This window comes from Ipomoea triloba, chromosome 10, assembly GCF_003576645.1.
Source record: "Ipomoea triloba cultivar NCNSP0323 chromosome 10, ASM357664v1".
In the NCBI taxonomy this organism is placed as follows: domain Eukaryota; kingdom Viridiplantae; phylum Streptophyta; class Magnoliopsida; order Solanales; family Convolvulaceae; genus Ipomoea; species Ipomoea triloba.
The window spans coordinates 5,291,754-5,314,910 of NC_044925.1; the positions used below are offsets into that span (position 1 = coordinate 5,291,754).

The following is a 23,157-nucleotide window of genomic DNA, read 5'->3' on the forward strand; positions in this document are numbered from 1 at the left end:
TTAATGTACTAGATTAGTTCTCAATTTCTCATGGACTCATGGGATAGTGGTTCTCATTAGAAATTTTTTTCGTAATTATCGTCAATTTTACTATGCAAACTTGAACACTAAAATGTGCAATTCTCAAACTTTTCCAAGTTTGTACATTTAATATTAAAATATTGCACTTGTAAAAATATAAAAAGTGCATTACACTTAGGCTTTCAATTTTATAGTTAATGACTGATTTTTTGTTTTGTTTGGTTTAGTGGTTCACCTTTTACTACTTAGGGTATAACATTTACGGTTTAGATTTAAAATTTAGTTTTTTTCGTTGATTTTATAAAATTATCAAATTTGCATATTTAGTTGTTAAAATTACATATTTAAGTGTTTAAATTTGTATAATAAAATTTATAATAATTAAAAAAAATATCACCCCATTTTATTTTAAAACCTAATTAAAGTCGTTAAACTTTTCTTTTTTTTTTGGAATACAATAGGAGGGGGACCCCGGCTGATAAAAGAGAAGCAGCCTACACCGTCTCATGAATGAGACGCAGATAAACAACCCCTATCTAGTCATCGTGAGCTAATTTCTCACAGCCCATCGGGGAAGACGCAAAAAACATTCTATCCACCCTACTATTCATAGCCAACTAGGCCAAAAAATCAGCAACGAGTTCTGCTCGCGATAGACGTGGACCAAGGTCATGCATGCATGCATGCCAAAGTCGTTAAACTTTGACAAATATAAAGCTAGATTAGTTTTTATTTCTCTAGTATAGTACTTTCTCACACTTAGCCTACTGCCTACCTATATGAGACAATGAAAAGACGCCACACATTGAGACCATCACTCCGCTCCACGTATGCACCATTCTCAAACCCTCTCAACCTCGCCGGCGAATCTCTAAGATCTCTCTCTCGGAAATCATGGCCTTTCTGTTAGATCCGCGAACTCTTCCCTCTAATACATCTCTTTATCTTTATTCATATAAAGATATAGATAGAAAGATATGTATAACACACTGGATATCGGAGTCTATACGGAAATGGGCTCTTCCCGGACAGATTTGAACTGCAGAATCTTTCCGGAACCGGTTGATCACTTCGACCGAATGCCGGACTCTCTCATAGTCCTGGTTTTCAACAAGATCGCCGACGTGAAAGCTCTCGGCCGATGCGGCGTAGTGTCCAGGCGTTTTAACTCGCTCGTTTCCCAGGTGGAAAACGTCGTCGTTCGTGTCGACCGCGTTATCTCCGCCGACCATGATTTTTCTTCCTCTGCTGCCGTGGACTACAAGACCGACAACCGGTTCTGCTCTCTCTTCACTCTCTTCATATATTGTCTGATCGAATACTTGGATTCTTTTACCCAATTCTTTGCCAACTCTCGCCGGCGTGCCGACGCTTGTTCGCCCCCAATTCAGGTTTTGAAGAATTTTAACGAAATCAAGTCTCTACGGATCGAGCTGCCCAGCGGCGAGCTTGGAATTGATGAAAGGGGTTTTGTTGAGGTGGAGAATCGATTTCGGTTCCACGCTCGATTACTGCGTTATCCTTGGCGCCTCCTCGTTGGTGACTCCAAACTATGACGATGGGACCATTCCTGAATCCTTTTACGTTAGCCGGGACATGAAATTTCGTGTGGTGTATAGAATAAGTTCCACGATTGCGGCTTCTGTTAGGCGTTATTTGCTTACGCCGATTATCTCAGAGCACAAGGCTCTGGATAGTTTGATCTTGAGCGATGGTGATGGGCAGGGTGTGTTGTGTATAAGGGTGAAGCCTCTTTCGGCCGCAACGATACCTGTGGAGTTGCCAGCACTGAGCACGCTATTTTGGTGTGCTCCTCGTTTGGAGTTGCTTGATGGGACGGTGCTGAAAGGGGCAACTCTGGTGGCCATTAGGCCTAGTGAGGTGCCCAGAGAAGATGTTTTTGGGTCTGATGGGAATTGGTTAGCTTCGGCTTTTGAGGAGCCGTATGGAACAGCTGCTAGGATGTTGGTGAAGGGGAGGACCTTCTTGGAGATGAACTCATTCTGACACTTCAATCATTCCAACCACATAATCAATAAGCAAGTAGCTGTTAGATATGAATCCCTGAGGTATCCATCTTTTGATTGAGAGTGAATATCCTATCTTGTTAATTATAATATGCCATTCTTTTTGCACTTATATGAATTTTGAATTGTTTGAATCAAGTGCCAACTTTAGTTATTTCTTTATAGACCGTCATCACATTTTCGAGAGACATGGTATTGGATGGAGGCCCCCTAGCCACCAAACATGGCCGTTTATTGGCCACCGCAAAAACTATAGCTCATAGAAGACGCAATTTTATTTCCTTATAGACCACCATCACATTTTTGAGAGGCAAAGTGCTGGACTTGGCCCTTGGCCAACATTAATGGATAACATTATATTGTTGCATTTGAAAGTATTGCATCTGCGAATCAATTAGTTGATTCATACTACATTTTTTTTTATGTGTATGATGCTGCATTTCCCTCAACTGTTATATGTGTTGCAAAAAAATCAATGGCCATTTGTGCTTTTTCTTATTCATTGGACTGTTAAATGTTAATAGATTCTTTGTTTGAAGTTTGCATTGCATACAATCTAACATAGTGTTCCTGGTTCGGTTTTTGATTTGTTCCACTTCTAAATGTCTTTGCATATAATTTACAAATACGACTTATAAGAACTTGCTTTTGCTGTTATCTTTATAAACTGTGGTAGTCATCCACGATTCTTGCTACCATTGGCTTTGTTCTTTATAAATGCTACTGTATTGTTAGATGAAACAACTACTCGTTTCTTATTTATGGAGGGAAATAGAAGTTCTTTTCTCGCCATTGTCTTTCCCAGTTTGTGTTTTTATCTTTGTGCATTCGTGTTTGTAGACCCAATGGTTGTGACATATATGTGTTGTTGCAAGAAGTTGCTCCAACAGATGAGCATCCCTGCACACATATATATGTTCTATCTTTGAATTTCATTAGTTTTGTTTTAATGCTGGCACGCAAAATTATTACGGTGTAAATTGGTGGTCAGTTACCAACTCTAAGGGTGGTCTGTGAATCTTACTACTTTCTGCATTTACATGTACCATTCGTCAAGTTTACTCGTAAATAAACTTCAGGGCATTCAGAAATGTGTTCAGTATCAAGAGCATTGGCGCGTACAATCCAATGGCATCATTATACCTATGATATTTGCATTGTTCGCATGTTGCTCTCTTTGTGATAACTTGTCACAAATTTTTTTTGGCCAATGCATACCAACTTCTTGCATCATTTGGCCAGATTTACGCCTGTTTACAAACATTGTGGTTAACTTGTGAAAACTCAGCCTTGCTATTGTTAAATGAATCATAAATATGAACACAACAATTTATCACTCTTTTATTTGCAAGCATATTATTATTCTATTTATTACTTGAATTTTTACGTAATAAGTAAAATTATTTTATAAATAATTTGACTAAAAATTATTTTTTATTGCCTTAAAAAATAAATTATTTATTATTATTATTATTAAAGTAGTCATAAATTATTTTATCATATTATATTACAACTAAAAAAATAATTACTAATCTTATATAAGTACAAAAAATTGTAGTCATTATGTAATTATTACTAATTTCATTATTTTTATGATTTCTAATAATTAAACAATTATTTTTCATTATTAATATACACTAATTACAAATTTTTGTTAATTATATTTAAGTTTCCAAATTATTATGTAATAATTATTACATACTAATTAACTAACTAGATAGTATGCATTATAAATTTAAGGCTAAAGTGTCATCTCGCACCATGAACCATAAGCGATTCTTCATGCCGCACCTGATCTTTCATAAGTGATTATTCGATCCATAAACCATTCAATTTTTTTCGCCTAGACTTTTTTATAGGTTTAGGGTTTAGGGTAAGAAGAATCAAATTCGAGATGGATTGAGTGAAAACGAAAGAGTGTAAAATAAGAGGGACCTTAGCAATCTGTGCGTGAAATTAGTCTCCCTTTTTTTCATCTATAAGAATGTGTCTTTCTCTGGTATGGTTTAAAATGTCCATGCCGGCACCATTGATATGCATGCATATTTACCTTAATATAATCTTTGGTCCAAATTGTTGATTTAAATATCTCTATTTCAGGAAGAATGCTGCTTTTTGAGTAAGGTTGATCTCTGTCGGTCTCGGAAGTCAAATAGAAAAAAAACCACAATTTTGCCTTTGGAGTTTGGACATACATTGATACATAATACATACTCTAAGCCAGTCATGCTTCTACAGATGAGTTCTTAATCCCATTTGAGTCATGATGTATTCTGTGCTATCTACCCATTACAGTAGCTGAAATCTGTCTCCTTGCACCCCCACCCCCCTTTTTTCTTTAAATGAAACATAATAGACATCTGCTTTGGTTAATAGTTAATGGCATATGCTTTTAAAGAGTACAAAAGACATCTGGAAAAATGTTGCCCCTTGTTATTACTTACCTCCCTGTGAATATTGTAGGATATGGATGTTTTTCTCATGATAAATGTGCAAAGGAGTTAATATCTCCAATGGTCCTCCGAGTATTTAGCGATTTATCAGCTGTGGTCCCTCAACTTTTAAATGACCTCTAATGGTCTTCTAAGTTTTAAAAAATAACCACACATGGTCCTTTTAGGACGTCTCGTGGTCAATTTAAACTCGAGTTATTTTAAGAACTAGGACCACGGGTGGTTATTTTTTAAAACTTAGAGGGCCATTGGAGGTCATTTAAAAGTCGAGGGACCACATCTGGTAAATCGCTAATACTCGGAGGACCATTGGAGGTATTAACTCATGTGCAAAGTGTTGCACTATATGGTACTTATACAACAAATCTTTCTCGTTTATAAATTAAATCAACCTTTCAGTAATTGATACTTGGTATCTGCATTATGGTTATTTATTTTTGGGAAAAAGTACTAATAAGCCATCGAACTATTTGGAATTAGCAATTAAGCAATCAAACTCAAATAAGTTCCAAATAAGCCACTGAACTCAGAAAAAACAAAGTAAAACAAAGTAATTAAGCTACTAAACCGATAAAAAAAAAACAATTAACATTGTTAACAGGTCATTTGCTTATTCCAGCCACCGGCGACGACTTTTCTGGTGATCGGTGAAAAATTCCAATGACGACAGAGGTAATCGCTGATCGCATTTTCCGGCGAGGATGGTCGCCCTTGCTGAAGAATACGGCCAGAGGTTGCCTTCGGCCTTCTCCTGGAGAAGGCGACCAGAGGTATAAAAATCATGGTCACACTAAGATTGAGTGTTTTACGGATGTTGATTGGGTAGGATCCAAAGAGGATCGAAGATCAACAATTGGATATTGTGTTTTCTTTGGAGGTAATTTGGTTTCGTGGAAGAGTAAAAAGCATAGCGTGGTTTCTCGTTCGAGTGCAGAGTTTGAATATAGGTCGATAGCACAATCAACATGTGAAGTGATGTGGATAAACAACCTTTTGAATGAGACTAGTTTAAAAGTTTCGATTCCTGCAAAGTTATGGTGTGATAATCAAGTTGCTCTTCATATTTTATCAAACCCGGTATTTCATGAACGAATCAAGCACATAGAAATTGACTGTCATTTTGTTCGTAAGAAGATACAACGAGGGTTAATCTCCACTGAATTCGTAAAAATAGGAGAATCGGGATCTATTCACAAATGTCCTAACTAGGACGCGAGTTAGTTATTTGTGTAACAAGTTGGGCATAATTAATATTTTTGTTTCAATCCTCCAACTTAAGGGGGAGTGTTATAGAATATTCATCAAATATGGAATCCTACATATTAGGAAGCTTGAAGGTTAGGGTCTTGAGTGGGAGGTATATATAAACTTGTTTTAATATATCATATGTCATCTAGCTTGTATTTATAGGGTGGTGTATTCTCACGCAAATTATGCTGTGGACCCAGGTCCACCTTGCAAGGTGGACCTGGGTCCAAAATTACGTCGTTTTGTCTTTTTTTTTTTTTTGTTTAAATAGTAAACATATTGCTGAATATAGATTGTCCAAAAATGTGTGAATGTAGAGGTTTCAAAGTATGAATGTAGAGTATAGAAATCGTGAATGTAGACTTATGATTGTGTGAATGTAGAGTTGCCCAGAAATGTGTGAATATGGAGGTTTCAAATTGTAAATATGGAGTATAGAAATCGTGAATGTAGAGTTATGCATGTGTGAATCTGTAATAGAGTTAAGAAATTCTAGCAACTTGTAGCCCTGTAATGTGTGAATGTGGAGTTCTTAAGTTGTGAATATGGAGTATATGACCTATGAATATACAGTTTTGAATGTGTGAATGCATAACAGTGGTAATATAGTTACTAAACATATAATCCTATAATATGTGAATGTGAAATTTACAAATTGTGAATGTAAAGTATAGTGTATGTGAATGTAGAGTTTGTGTTCCACATTTCAGGCCAATATGTTTAGCAAAAAAAAAAAAAAAAAAAAAGCGTTGTTTTTGGACCCAATCCACGGCATAACTAGTGGTATTCTCATCCAAGAGGTGTGAAACAGAGAACTGCTACAACTCAAGGTATTTCTCCTAAACCTTTGAACATACAAATCCAATAATTCAATCCCCATTATGATCTCTCTCAAGCCTGCTTGTGCTTGCAAGTCCCAAGCCCACTTTCTTAGCCCATATTTGTATTATTAAGCTTGACCTAACCTACCGCAAGCGGGATCCACCCAACCCAACGATTTTATCAATCTCATTAAAGAAAACAAACGGGGTATTGTAACAAATTTGGATCATGTTACTTTATCCCTATTAAAAACGTAAATAAAAACAAAAACAGAAAATAATTTCCAAGATTATTAAATACCTTAAAATAGCAAAAGAATTGTTAGATTTCTCCATCCCATTCCCATATAAGCTATGACTTAAGATAAAATCACATGAAAGTAGCATGCATATTCAACAAACACACACAAGAAGATTATGCTGAAGCTTGCCAAAAAAAAAAAGAAAAAAAGATTATGCTGAAAGAACATGTAGCATATGATATGATCAATTGATGGCGGTTATGCACACTTAAATCGAAACTAACACAGATCAGAGATCGAAATCTGGGAGGGGATGGGAAGGGATAATGTTTCAATCAACAAACTAACATATCATCTGATCTCTCAGCAAAAATAACAAACTGGGCACTGGGCACTGGGCACCACCCAAACAGCCAGCCATAAAAGCAACTAGCAAAATGCATATGCCTGCCTGCCTGGAGTGTACAACATCTATATTTTTGGGTGCCTCACAATATTTTCACTTTGTAATGGATCATAAAATGCCATCTCACAAACCATTACAATAAGCGCCGCCCTTCACACTTCCATCTTCACTTACCTGCTGCCTGCATCAATGAAATTTGCTTCAATGTATCAGAAAACGCTTCAGCATTCGCAATCTTTAATGAAATAAGCATTTGTTTATGCATCATATATGATATGCTAAGGTTGCCAGGATTGTACTATATATGCAACAAAAGATAATAGTATGGCACGATTGCATATTCAAACTCAAAAGTATCAAAAAGAATTCACAAGTTCAGAGTAAAAACTCAACATAGATAGATAAATCAAATCGGTTGTGAACTGTGACGAGAGGAACAAATCGCAATATAAGAACTCAACAAAATCCTACTTCACTAATTGCAACTTTTCATTACCCTTTGATCAATTTTCAATTCTTAAATTGATTAGGTTTATATCAAAGGTTGTTATATGCAGACAAGGAATCATATGTTGTTATGCAGCTTATCATGAGGAAAAAAAGGGATGGATTTGTTATATATTATGCTATTTTGGCTATTTTTCTTTTATGAATATTGCTTGTTCTTGTAAGCCAATTATATCAAAAAGCAGATAAAATTAAAGGCCTTCATAAAAGTAAGTTTCCTATGCTTATAAAATGAGCAACATAGTAATCATGAGAGTAGGAAAAAAAAGTTAAAATAATTTGAAGTCTACTATTACAATAGTTTAAAGTGAATGCTGACTTATCATTATGAGAATAAAGAAATTTTGCTTTCTTTCAATACCTTTATTTGGTTTTGGAACCATTCTTTCCTAATTTACAACTTTGGATCAAAATCCTCCACATTTATTGTTCAACTCACCTTATTAAACCGATTGCTTATCCCAACTCCAACCCTCGAGTATCTATCTTAATGCCCATAAATCGTTTCTTAAATAATGTCAAAATTAATAAAGCACACATATATTTACCTCTACACTAATATTCACTATTTCTACATAAGCAGACACAAGGTCATGTTTCCGTGCGATCACTCACCATTAGGTACGCATAAATGCCAACACAAAGTATTCGGAAATGCACCATTAGGTGTGATGCGGCATGGTGCATTTTTTTTGGTGTGTGGTGCATTTTCAAACAGTGTGTGGTACTTTTTTACATACCTAATGGTGAATTCGCATCGGTCACACGGGAAGCACCAGCCGCATTTGAACCAGTACCAGCACACACATACATATATGTAGGTATCTACATTAGCATTGCAAGTTAGATCATTTAGTGTTTCTTAGTTTAGTTGACAAAAGCTGACAAAAACTATTTTATTTTTTAAAAACAACAATACAATTAAGCAGGGGTTTTAAAAAAATAAGACACAAATACAAGGAGGTAGGGAGGAATTTCAAAGGCTCTAGACCAACCTAAGAACCAATAGCCTTTAACAAGAACATATATTACATCTCCTAACATGCTGATAAACAACATTATCAAAAGAATGAAAAATTGATGATTCTTTGTATGAGTTGATTTGATTTAGTATTAGCAAATACGGAGTAAACTTTATATATTTAAAAATTATTTTAAAAGTTTTATTAAATACACAAAAAGTTCAATTTAAAAATTAAAAAAAAATGTTAAAAAGAAAAATAAACCAAAAAACAATTTGACCATTTGAATAGTAAATTAAATGATGTATATAAAGTTATATAAAGTGTTATGTTAAAAGTATACACGATAGAAGTATTTATAAACCTGATCCGGCTAACACAATCATATATCAACTATCAACTAATTTAATTAGCTATCAGCTCATTGCCAAACACCCCCTTACACGCATCCAACCCACCCGACCATTACACTCCAAAAATCTAATCCACTAGTATCTAAAGAGAACTAAGACTATTAAGATTGATGTAAATTACAATTCCTTCCATTTCTTATATAAACTTCTTTATGAAGAACTCAAGAGTTGTATAAGACATCTTAGGTATGTTCCCATGATATCTCAGAAACCTTACTCTAGATTTCTACATACAAAAATTACATATGATTACTTTTCTTGATAAACAAACCACTTTGAAGGATATATATATATATATATATATATATATATATATATATATATATATATATATATATATATATATATATATATATATATATAGAAATATAAAAGCAGAAATACCATGTAAACTGAGAGCATAGGTGGTATAAATTTGTAATTTTAAACAAAAAGTGACAAGTTGGATTCATTTCCTTATAAGTTTGATATGATCTTTGAGTTGACAGTCATGAACTTCTAAGGATCACCAGGATCTTTTGAGATCTTATGAAGACCTAAACAATTCTAAGGATCATTTCATATATCATATTTTAAGAAATGATTAGCTAGTAGATATTGTTTAANATATATATATATATATATATATATATATATATATATATATATATATATATATATATATATATATATATATATATATATATATATAGAAATATAAAAGCAGAAATACCATGTAAACTGAGAGCATAGGTGGTATAAATTTGTAATTTTAAACAAAAAGTGACAAGTTGGATTCATTTCCTTATAAGTTTGATATGATCTTTGAGTTGACAGTCATGAACTTCTAAGGATCACCAGGATCTTTTGAGATCTTATGAAGACCTAAACAATTCTAAGGATCATTTCATATATCATATTTTAAGAAATGATTAGCTAGTAGATATTGTTTAATAAGATCATAAGATTCTTTTTCATTTAGACCTATACTCCCATCTAAGTCTTAGGTAATAATGTTCAAAACAGGGTACACAATAGGCCAAACATGTTTTTATTTTTTCCTCAAAGTTCATCATTTTATCTTCTAGTATGACTAAAAACTTAGCCCTAGCCTTTTTTTTTAGTTAGGTGATTCCAACATCGCCGGATTAATCTTAAGCCCACAAGACCCTGCCCTTAGAGTCATTAAGGAGGTAAATTGCGAGTCGTGCAATCAACCCACTGGTCAGATCTTAATTTTCACATGCGCAGAATGTCGCACAAGGATCCAATCCAGACCTCACTCCCGCCTCCTGTCATGACCTTTAAGTCAGGCGACAAACAAACTACCCGGGTATAAGTTGATCATAAAAAGAAAACTTATTATTATATCTCTTTAATTAACATCTATTTACCCCACGAAAGAACCAATACTTTAGACCTAATTTGGATGTTAGGGCAGATTTATTGAGCCCCATTTTAGACTGTTATGGAGACACACAAAAAGAATTGGGATTTTAAAAAAAGGGAGGATGATTTAGGTTTAGGTTTAGGTTTAGGGTGTGCCATTGTTAAAGTGGAGTTTAATCCTGTAAGTAATTAACACCTGGCCAGTAGGCAGAGGTCATAGACATGCTAGGAAGAAGGGAACCAATTCAAAGAAGGAAACAAACAAAGAGACAGCCAGCCGATCCCTATTCTCAGGTATCCATAAAGGCAACAGTAGCATTTAGATTTCAGCAAATATAATATATACACCAATGGACTCCACTTTTGGTGAAACCAAGAATCAAGAACCAGTTCATGGTACTGCAACACGTAAACCCAAAAAAGCACCTTGAAATTTTAAAACATGGAAAAAAAAAAAAAAGCTCAAGGCGTGCAGGGAAACAGGAAAATGATGAAGAGCGAGCTTACCAGGTCTGAAGATGGAGGGTTGAGATGAAGTGACAGTGAACGGAAATCAATTCTTTCCTTTTCCCTTGTGGTCGGAGGGGCGAGCGGCGGGGTGGGCGTCCCCGTAGTAGAGCTGCAAACGGGCGTCGAATCGGGGCAGAAATTGGTGGTGCTGATGGTGGTTGTCGGCATTAGGGGCGGCGGCCGAGAAGGTGAAGAAACCCGGTGACGATCCGTCTAAGGGAGGAAACCTCTGGAAATGAGGCAGGAGAGACGGGGAAGAAGAATTGGACTGAAGGGTCCCCCTATTGAAACCGGCAGGAAGGCCGGAAGATGAAGAAGACGGCGAAATGCTGAAGCTTAGGTTGTACTCATTGTTAGTGCTTTGTTGTTGGGGATTGCCATTATTTCCGGCAGGGGCGGGTAAATGGTCTGAAACAAAGGAGAAGTGCTGAAGCTCCCCTCCACCCATATTGAACAACGGGGAAGACACCGAAGAAGGTAGAGGATTATTAGGATTCGTCATATGAATAATGTTCCCAGGAAAGGCCGAGGATGAAGAGTGGTGGTGATGATCCATTGGGCGGGATAGCAGGCCGCTAGTGAAATAATCCATGGGGGTCGGAGATTTAGCAAAGAAATTTGTGTTTGTGTCTCTTTGAGCAGCAACATTACTAGGACTGGTAGTTCCGGTCAATAACTCGGTGAAGGACGAGGAAGAAATTGGGTTTAAATTGTGGTGGTTGGGGTGGGAGTGGGGCCGGGCGGAGACACCGTGGTGCTCGTGGTGGTGGTGGTGGGACGAGGTGTCATTAGTATTCTCCTTTTCCTTCTCTTTCTCCTTTTCGGCGGTCCTCTCGCGGGCACGCTCCCGGGCCTTGATCCGACCCTCGGACCGGGAGAGCGAGAGGCCGGCACCCGCGCCCCCGCCTCCGCCCGACCCCTTGCTGGTCTCGGAGGTGCTACTACAAGACTTGGATAAGAGCAGCATATTGTGATCCCCTTCCATTTCAATGTCGCCCTGCTCTTGCTCTTGCAGGCCTGCGCTCGACCTCCGCTCGTCGCTCAGCTCGGCGAAGGGAGCGTTCAAAGAAGGCAGGTCGGCTATAGAGGGAGCCGCGGCCTTCAACAGCCACTCCACCGCCTTGCTGGGCTGATCGTACCCGAGACGGTCCTGCAAATCGTAGAACTGTATAGCCGTGTTGACCGAGAGGCGGACCCGTCGGTCTCTCAGCCCTTTTGATGTCAGTACTTTACTGTGCCTATCTTTCCCGCCGGAAGCCCGGGAAACCCGCACAATCCGAGAGGACGAAGGCCACCCGCAGAGGCTCCCAACCCCCACGCCATGGCTACTGCTAATATTCAATCCTCTGGCGGCGGCCCCGCCGCCGCCCCTCTTGAGCTCCCCGTCGTCTTCTTCGTCCGGGTACGGGTCATCTCCGTTGTGGGCTATCTTCGCCCCATTCCCATTCCCATTTCCGATTCTTTGGAACTTACTACACCCCTGATGAGCTTCAATCTCCTCCATCTCCATACCACTTTCATACCTTTCCCAAAACCTCTCTCTTTAATCAGACTTCGTGCACTGGGTTTCAAGAATCGAAATTAGGGCTCAGCTACAGAGAGAGAGAGAGAGAGAGAGAGAGGGGGTATTATAGAGGTGGGTTTTGGGTGTCCTTTGCATTGATGATGATTACGCAGTAGTACTTTGGTTTGTGGTGTAATGTATACATATACATACAAACCCCCATACGTATACGTTTTGTGTGTTGTGGGGGATTGATTGATTGGATTGATATTATCACGTTCAGGACCCGTTGAAATGTCAGAACACTAGAGAGGAGAGAAGACGAGAAAACAAAGAAAGAAAGCCAAAAGCTTTTTTCTCTTTCCTGGCGGCACTGCTTTCAAAAGCTCTCTCTGAAAACTCTTTTATTACAAGCTCTTCCTCCTCATCATCCTCATCAGCTTCTTCTGTGAACACAACCCACAATTAATTAAAGTACAAATATTTTCAGAAACCATTAAAACAAGACAGGCATCACTTTCATTATGGGGGTAATTAATAACTACACATCACCTAATAAATAACCTAATTACTACTAATCATCTCATTTTTCATTTGGGGTTTTACTCACTCAGAAATTGCAGGCCTCCTTTGATCTGAAGCTTTCAGATTTAATTAGCTTGGGGTGGATGGGTGGGTGGGGTGAAGAAAGTGGCATGGCTTGATCTGAAAAAGGCAAGAAAGAAGGCTTTTTGAGTGAGGGCTATGGAGAGAGAGTTTACTTTTTTTCTTTTTTTTTCTTTTTTTTTTCTGTAATTAAAGCCTTGCTGACCCTAGAAAATGCAGACATTATTGCTCAACACAAAGATAATGACCAACCACAAAAAAAAAAAATAAAAAATAAAATACAAATTGCAACTGTGTAGATATTCTGGGGTTTTAAATCTAACACTGGTAGTATTGTATTTAAAAAAAAAAAAGAATAAATAAATAAATAAATAAATCGTGTTTTTTGTGTTTGTGTGTGGCTGTACCCACAAGACCGCAAGAAGGTTGTAGCTAGTGTTAACCTCGTCGTGACAAAAGTCAAATCCTTAACTGTTCGATCTGTGATTTCTCCCCTCCCATCAACTCAAACCTTGTCCGGATCAGCTCCTGCCAGACATTCAACAACACCCATTAACACAAACAACAACAAAAACAACATAAATTCTTGCTAATTAAACGCCATTCACTCCTTATAATGGCAACAAAAAAAAAAAAAAGCTTGCATTTTTACGAGTTTTTAGGAGAATGGTATCACCACAAAAAATGGGTTTCCCAGGAAATGAAGATATACAGATCGAATTGAAGGAGGAGGGTTTAGTGTGGCAAGTGGAGATGAAAGGAAGCTCGGCTCGGAGAAATTAAGAATGGGTACCCGAAATTCCGGCTTATCTTAGTATTTTGCGAACTCCGACGAGACTCTCTCAGTGATTCACTTCTACCATGTCCTCCGCTTTAATTCAAAACCCCAACCACAACAAACCAAAACAAGAATGAAAAATTTTAATGGAGCTGTAAAGCCAAGAATTCAGGTGAATTTTCTTTGAAAACTTGTTTAAAATTTAGAGAGAGAAGGGAGAGAGGGAGAGAATCAAAGCCCTAAGGTTTAGGGATAAAAGAGAAATGAAATGGGCATTGGGGCGAATCACGGGACTTATCGGGAAAGGACAGACACAGCGCCGTTCTCCCTCTCTCCTGCTTTTTCTTCCGTTTTTATTTTTTAGTAATTTCTTTTCGTTTGCCAACAACGTAAATTTTTGTCTTTCTTAAATCACACCATTCACCCTTTAATCAAATATATATGCTAAATCTATGCCAGGATATTATTCATCAATTATCTACTTTAATACTCGTAATCTAAATTAAATTTTATATTTCAAATGAGTTTAATTATTTATGGGTTAATATATTACGTGTTTAAAATTTTATCCACACACCAACTTTGGAAAAAAATTCATGTTATACTCCGTAACTATAATTAGATTATATATATTAAATGTATTCTGTAATAGTTATACTGGAAAATAAATAAAGAAAAATGAGGTTAAATCTCAACCATTGATTTTGTCCGGATCAAGCATCCAAAATGAAGAAAAATGTTTTTAACAAAATACGGTGTCATTATGGTAATTTTGTGTAAGTTTGTTCAATTTTTTTTTCTTTGGGTGCACTATTTTTCTTCTTTGAGTGCATATTGTTCTTTTTTCGAGTGGATAGTTTCTCTCCTAGTGTATATTTACTTTATTAGCTTCTCAAAAAATTGTGCATTATTTTCTTCTTGGAGTGCATATTCTACATTAATACTTGTAATCTAAATTCAATTTTATATTTGAAATGAGTTTAATTATTTATTGGTTATATATTACTATATTAGGCGTTTAAAATTTTATCCACACACCAACTTTGGAAAAAAATTAATGTTATAACTATAATTAGATTATATATATTAAATGTATTCCGTAATAGTTATCTTGGAAAATAAATAAATAAAAATGATGTTAAATCTCAACCATTGATTTCGTCCGGATCAAGCATCCCGAATGAAGAAAAATGTTTTTAGAAAAATGCAGTGGTAGAATGATAATTTTGTGGAAGTTATTTCAGTTTTTTTTCTTTTTGGTGCACTATTTTCCTTCTTTGAGTGCATTGTTCCTTCATCGAGTGCATAATTTCTCTCCTAGTGTATATTTACTTTATTAGATTCTCAGAAGATTGTGCATTATTTTCTTCTTGGAGTGCATATTCTACATTAATACTCGTATTCTAAATTCAATTTTATATTTGAAATGAGTTTAATTATTTATGGGTTAATATATTACGTGTTTAATATTTTATCCACACACCAACTTTGGAAAAAAATTAATGTTATTACTATATATATATATATATATATATATATATATATATATATATATATATATATTAAATGTATTCTGTAATAGTTATATTCAAAAATACTTGTGTGTGTATATATTATAGGATCGCGTTCAAATGAGAATCACTTGTCCAAGAGAAAAATCATAACGCATGTCAACCGTCCACGCGTCTAGATCTAGCTTATCAGAAGTGCAAATAAAATGTATTACAAGTGCAAGTATCAATTTCATGCAGTGCACCTAAGTGCAAATAAAATGTATTATAAGTGCAAGTAAAATGTATTACAGGTGCAAGTAAAATTTAGACTGGGCATAGATACTAAGTACACCTAACATTATAACTAGTTGCACCTAATGTTATAATTAGGTACACCTAGGTGCACAAATGTTAATAATGTAAATTACTTGCATTTGTAAGTGAAAAATATGTGCACTTGTAAGTGAGTTTACTTGCACATATAACACATTTAATTGCACCAAATTTTGAGTTATTTATGAAAATGCCACCACGTCATTTTTAAAAAAATTACATCTGATTCGTTGATCTGGACACGTGGACAACTGTAAATTGTTCTTATTCCTCTCCTGGGCGCCTGTTCTCATTAGAGTCCGCCCCTAATGAGATATATATATATATATATATATATATATATATATATATATATATATATATATATATATATATATATATATATATATATATATATCTGGTGCTGAGATAGCTTGCTGTGCGGTTAACACAAAATCACGCACCTTAAGTACACAAATCGCGCACCTTAAAAACCTTAAGTTTCAACAACTCACGCACCTTAAGCATACAAATCACGCAAGAAAACCACACACCTTAAGCTTCAAGTTGGTGCACCTTAAGTTTCAACAACTACTCACATTAAGCACACAACCCACGTACCTTAAGCACAAAACTCACGCACTTTAAGCACAAAAAAATCACGTACTTTAAGAAGAAAAACCACCCACCTTAAATTTGACTTAGATGCAAAAATTACCAAATTGTCACCGTGTTTTTTATTTTATTTTGTTAATCATAAACGTTGATTTAAGTAAGATCAATGACTCAGATTTAACCGTACAACCCATGAGAACTAAATTATATATATATATATATATATATATATATATATATATATATATATATATATATGTATGTATGTATATATATATGTTCAAAAGATAACCACCTTTGTAAAAAGTGATAATCAATCTCAACTGCTTATTAAAATTCATTAGTCATTGATGATTTTAATAAAATGAAGATGTGGTCAATTTGATAATTTTTACAAACTTTTTAACTTTGCAATATTTATAATATTGATACCACTCATTTTTTTGTACTATTGACTCTGTTACAATGTAGTATATGTTCATAGATACTTTCTCAACCAAATGAAGCACAAATAACCAATACCGCCTCCACTGAGGCTCGAACCCACTCCCTACCATGTGGGGGTGCAACCGGTTGATACCACTCATTTTCTCCTTATATTTAGCAACTATTTATCATTGATCTGTCTAAATGAATAGATCATATTAATCATCACTTTTTCACCTAGGAATATGTTATCACATATTCATCCCCTTCTACTCAACCTATTCATCCCCTTCTACTCCAACTTCAATTGCACAACCTCAAATCCTCCTCCATACGTGTGCCCCATAAGATGTCGTGTTTTCCTACCAAACATTTTATTGTGCTCCACGTCGCAGAGCACGTTAGGGGTTCCTAGTAACCACTCGAAGACTACGCATGTACCCCCACCCCACCTCACTATGCGGCTCGCCTACGCAGTTTGCTCGAGCGATCCATCCTAGCGGTTACCTCCTCTATCGAACAACCCTAGCCAGCCAAACTAAGTTGAGGCCCTCCAATAGTCGATGAATAGCCAAGGCAAGCCGATAAGGGGCGAAAAGGCCCCAAGGGCATAGACTCGGGAGTGGTCCGATGACTTGCTAACAATCGTCCGCTTTGCCCCCACGACGCTGGAGTCGTCGGTTGGCGCCCCCCCCCCCCCACGGCCTAGGCAAACTACTCCTTCTTGCCATTTGTTTTCCTAAATTCTACTTCGAACTACATTGCTAAACGCACCAAAACGAAATCATATTTTCCTCCCAAAATATTGTACATTAAAACAATTAAAACAATAAAATAATATTAAAAGTACAATAACATTAAAACACGAAATCGTATAACATCAAAACATTGTTATGCATTAGGATTAGTACGTTGTTATAATATATATATATATATATATATATATATATATATATATATATATATATATATATATATATATATATATATAGTTATGGGATCATTTCAGTAATTAACTCTTAAAAAATTAGTATAAATATTAAGAAACGGTACTGAAAATTTTCTCGTTTCTACCGGATTTGAGTGAAATTACCATCCCAAATAAATGAGAGATAAAACTATATATAAGAAGTAAGAAACTATTCAAATGTTGTCACTCAATAACATATTATAATTCATTCAAGAAGGTTTTTATTTAGTTAAAGATGTAATGCCTGGAAGGTTGTAGTAATTGTGGTCGTGCCGGAGTGGTTATCGGGCATGACTAGAAATCATGTGGGCTTTGCCCGCGCACGTTAAAAGAATTGAACGTCGTGTTTCAATGGGCAAAGCGCACCCAATATCAATGCACATTTTAAAGTATTGAATTTTGTTCAATTTAAAAATCGAGAAACTAAATTTAATATTGTTGATTTAAAATACATTAATATTGTTAATTTAGTACTCTATATTAAAATCTTAAATTTATTTAGATTTTAGATATTTATATTATTGTAAATAATAATAATAATAATAATAATAATAATAATAATAATAATAATAATAATGTAAACCATTTTTATAGATTTGATATTTATATTTTAGGAAATAACTTATATAGTATTCTAATATATATAATGTCTATAAATTATTACCATTGAAGAATATAAGAAAATATATGGTAGATATGATGCATGTGCATGGCAACAATAGTTGAAAAAGATAATGAAAGTTATAATGGTAGGGGTATTTTTGACCAAAACATTATATAGTACAACTCAAATATTATAATGTATATAAAAAAAAGTAATGAAAAAAATAAACATAAATGAAAAATATAACTTTCATTCACACTTTTTAGTTTTTAGATACAATCGTTTAAGTTAGCTTGGAGTCTAAAGCAAAACAATCGGATATATATATGTTGCGATGATAAATTAAATATATCATATATATCAAACACTTATTTCTCTTAATACTGGCTTTTGTTTTTTTTTTTTTTGTTTTTTTCAATACAATGACATATTGTTTTAAACAATTATAAATATATAAACATAATTATGCATTTTAGATTTATTTTTTGTGTGCAGTGATAGTCTACAAACTACACATGAAATATAAATTGATTTGACTGAAAGAATAATGTTAACAAGAGAATCGAACTCGTTACTATTGGTATAAAAGTTTTACTTTTAATACTCCATAATACTCAAGCCCATAAGTGTTCTAACGTTGGTTACATGATGCTACAAGTATTCCCTTGGTTACATGATGCTACAAGTAATTCCAATATTAAATGCTAACTAAAATGCGTCAATGGCAAGCCTACATTCCTCCTTAATTACAATAAAAAATTTAAACCTTAATCAACAACACAAGATAAACAAGTATGGATCGATAATATAGTATTTTTCTTATTTTTATTTATTTATTATTATTATTGTTGTTGTTGTTGTTGTTGTTGTTGTTGTTGTTGCTGTTGTTGTTGTTTACATCAAAAGTTTCAAATAGAAAAGAAAAGAGCAACTCAATAAATGAAAATCACACTAAATTAAAGTTGTACTTTTCTGGACTAAGCCCCCAATAATATCACATTGACATTCGTTCGGACCCTTCCCCCTCCCCCAATCGTTATATCATGCATCAGGGTCCACCTTATATTGTGAATCTTGATCCAAAATGACATTTAGATTATGTATTTGCAGTAAATAACATATTTATGACTACACGATTGAATTTCAAAAAAGATGACTCCCTCACATGCACATCTTGCTATTTGCCAAAAGAATAAATAGGGCAAATTCTGCAAACGAAATTGAAGCCCTGATCTTAGATGAAATATCAGACCTATATGTTGATGTTGAATACCATGACATTAAAGGTTAGTGCACATGTTATGTTATTGTGGAACATAGACAACTCTCTTGGTCTTTGCAACGGTACCGTCTCATCGTCATAAGATTGGCAGATCACATTGTCGAAGCAAGAATAGTTAATGAGACACATGAAGGAACCAAAGTTCTTATTCCCCGAATGTCTTTCACTCCTTCTGATACGAGATTGCCCTTCAAGTTCCAACGTAAACAATTGCCATTGATGCCAGCATATTCCATGACTATCAACAAAAGGCAAGGTCAAACACTAACTCATGTTGGGTTATTGTTGAAAAAACTGGTGTTTAATCACTGTCAATTGTACGTGTTTTTTCCCGAGTCACCCATTTTGATGGCCTGAAGGTGTTAGCTGTAGACGAGGATGGACAGGATTCTATTACTACTACTAATGTCGTCTACAAAGAGGTTTCAATAATCTGTAATTTGAACCGGTGATATTATGTTTTTTTTTTCAAAGAACACTTTTGCCCAAGTTATACAAATCCTAAACACTGATACATAAAATCCCCAAAATTTCAGCATTAGATGCTTACATCTACACATTAGCTATTAATTCAACATTTATTTTGTCAAATTCAAGCAAGGATAACATCACATAAAATAATCGATTCAAATCATCTTTTCAATTGCACTATATAATATTTGATGTTATAATTTATATAATTATATATCGATCCAAATATTCTTAAAATATTATAGCAACTCAATTCCGCGCATCACACGTGTGAAAATACTAGTCAAATATAATAACTAAATTGTTAAATTTTTTAAAAAATAAACTTGTTAGTTTAAAACTAAAAATAATAAAAAATTAGTAAAAGTTCTAGAAACATTTATAATTAACTACACACTAGTACTTATTTTACTCTATATATATATATATATACATATTTATTCATTTATATTTATATATGTGGTTGGTCGAGTGGATGGGGTTCTAAGCGAGTTCTGTACATAAAACTTGAACCCAACCTGATCCACTACGAGTTTAATTTTTTAAGACCAACTCACGACCCACCATCAACTGTCACCCAAAAAATTCAATCCATGCGGGGCGGATTCAGGTGAATATCCGCGAGACGAATTGAAATTGCGATTCATAAATTCAAGTACTATATATTTTACTTAAAAAAGCTTTACATGATGAGTAAACATACACATTTGTTACTTTATATATATTCGCAATAAATTTGAGGGTACGTATTGATGTTAAGAAATTAAATGGGCAAGGACCTATAGTTTCATGGAGGTGCACTATGTTATATATGAAAGTATACAAGCTAAGGTAATTAATTTACAACCATTAGAATTATAATATAATAATTATACAACCAAAGATTATTGCCTTTACATGCATGTCAGTACTTCACTTCAACTGATTCTCCAACCAACAAAATTTTCAACTGAAATAAATGTTAGTACTTAGTAGGTGATGCTAACTACTACTTACTTCACATCATATGTTTCTCCTTCTTGTTAGTTTATTTGTGTACACTTAGACTAAGGCTACAAGTTAGAATTTGGTGGGTCGTCGGTGATAATGTTTGAATCGATCTTTTAGTACTTTAACCTTTTCACTAACCTTAATACACTCTTACAAAGACTTTTTCGATAAATCTTTTAGTACTTTAACATTTTCACTAATCTTAATACACTCTTACAAAATCTTTTCCGATGATGCAATGGTCATGATCAATATATAAGTGAAAATGTAAGCTATTTTAGGGAGTAAGTGTACTGTTACTCTAATAATATATCTTTTATATATGACATCAACAATAGATATAATAATCATGAAAGAGATAAAGTATACTTCTTTTTATTAGTAGCCAGAACTAAACACTTGCTTTTTTTTTCTTTTTTTTTTCTCCATATTATTTTCTCAAATTTTTAATAAAGAAAAGAAAAATTGAATCCAAATCGTGAGAATCCTACCCGAGCTACTTCTACCTTAAAATTTTGGTGAATGAGGTAAATCACAAAATGTACCACAACAATTTACAAGTCCCCGAAAGTTCTTTTAAACTATATAGTGCACATAACAAGGTATATTCCATGGATCATGACATTGTTGAAAATCCTACGACTTTTACCAATTTTTATAATCAACCAAAAAAGTTTTCTAACCACCTTTGAATTTAGAAACCTTAGAAAGAAAAGATAAAAGAACTTACTTTTTAACCATTTTTTTTAAGGTAAAAGACTTTTGGAAAAAAAAAAAGTCATATAAATTCCTAAACATTATAGCAAAGAGCAATTAGGCCCCTGAATTTTACAAAGGGACAGTTAAGCAATTCAACTTATTAAAATTAGTCAAATAAGTACTATTTATCGGTAACCAACAAGCTACTGTTAAAATTTCGATGACGTGTACATGCAGGCCGCCTTTATTGCCTTCACTTACAAAAAAGATGACCGCCGGTCATCTTCTCCATGACTGATTATGGCCTTAACTGAATAAGGCGACCACTGGTCACTTTCTTTTACTAGAGAATGCAACTGATCTGGTCGTCTTCTCCTTCAATTCAAGAAGGCAACCAGCTGGTCACCTTTTCCGATAGAGAAAATGACCAAACGGTTGCCTTCTTGAAGGAGAAGGTGACCAGATTGGTTGCCTTCTCTACTGGAGAAGGCGCCGATTGCCTTCTTGAAGGAACGCCTTCTCCACTGACAATGGTGACAGGTGACCATTCGTCAATTGTTAAAACCTAATGTCCGAACGTTATTTTAGGTGGATAATTAGTTATTGGGTCCAAATACACTAAAATAACAAGTTTGAGGTTTATTTGTTCATTTTTAAAATTTGGAGGCCTAATTATTTTTTATATAATGTTTAGATGTCTATTTGACCTTTTTCACATTACTTTTTGATGGTTAATTCAAATTTTGAAAATTTTTTCTTCCCTCACGAAAGATAAGAAAAAAAAATAGAAGAGAAAGATCAAGACAATCAAAAGGAAGAAGGAAAATAGATTTTAAAAAAAAAAAAAAAAGGAAATCATTTTTATTTGTATATTGTTTCTACCGTCCGGCAGAAAGTTAGAATTTTAGTTTTCTACTACCAGTAGAAACACATGCCAATGGCCATGATTACCATTTTTTTTTTGACAATTATGATTAAAAATTACTTTAAAAAAAATAATTTCTCACTAATAAGTGTCCACTTTATGACCACCAATAATAAAAAGATAGGAAAACATGCTCGGTGTTTAACCATATAAATTTTTAACGGCGCTCAATGTTATTAATCACTTTAAATTGATAGCCAAAAAAAAAAATTTATAAGATCTTTTAAATACTTAAAATGGCCAGGAAATAATAAATTAACACTAGTTAATAAATAATAACCATATTAACCTAACTGAGGGATTTTTTTAATCTTTGGAGCACATCCCCATGTGATAACTTAAATCTATTAAAACAATGTTTAAGAGCAACTAAACACTGTTAATTACTCAACTAATTAAGGTAATAAGGTCTACAACCTTATGTTTGAAACCAATCTTTATTGGATCGAGAACACAATTAAGCTCCTCTTATACCGCAAGAATCCCTCTTAATTACTTATTTTC

The 23,157-nt window shown here is 34.5% G+C and overlaps 1 protein-coding gene and 1 pseudogene across 6 annotated transcripts; one reads left to right on the plus strand and one right to left on the minus strand.

The window, feature by feature from the left end:
* Positions 1–866: 866 nt before the first annotated feature.
* Positions 867–4,455, plus strand: LOC116031565 (annotated as a pseudogene).
* A 2,568-nt stretch (positions 4,456–7,023) lies between these two features.
* On the minus strand, positions 7,024–14,175 carry LOC116031553 (transcription factor TCP2-like). 6 transcript variants are annotated; one of them, XR_004100614.1, is made up of 5 exons: positions 13,882–14,175; positions 13,532–13,616; positions 10,976–12,928; positions 8,466–8,550; positions 7,024–7,399 (listed from the first exon to the last, which is right to left on the minus strand). XR_004100614.1 is itself a non-coding variant. In XM_031273787.1 (5 exons), exon 4 carries the CDS (start codon positions 12,486–12,488, stop codon positions 11,022–11,024), a length of 1,467 nt encoding a protein of 488 aa, XP_031129647.1. In that variant the 5' UTR covers positions 12,489–12,925; positions 13,093–13,187; positions 13,532–13,616; positions 13,882–14,173; the 3' UTR covers positions 7,024–7,399; positions 10,976–11,021. The 6 variants fall into 6 exon arrangements, 5 of the variants coding, with proteins under 5 accessions (XP_031129647.1, XP_031129645.1, XP_031129648.1 ...); XM_031273787.1 differs by lacking the exon at positions 8,466–8,550 and adding an exon at positions 13,093–13,187 and having other exon boundaries at positions 10,976–12,925; positions 13,882–14,173; XM_031273785.1 differs by lacking the exon at positions 8,466–8,550 and adding an exon at positions 13,093–13,187 and having other exon boundaries at positions 13,882–14,173.
* Between the last annotated feature and the right edge of the window lie 8,982 nt (positions 14,176–23,157).

Excerpts from the sequence above, each read along its gene's own strand:
- LOC116031553 (XM_031273788.1), bottom strand. The coding sequence starts at position 12,488 with ATGGAGATGGAGGAGATTGAAGCTCATCAGGGGTGTAGTAAGTTCCAA.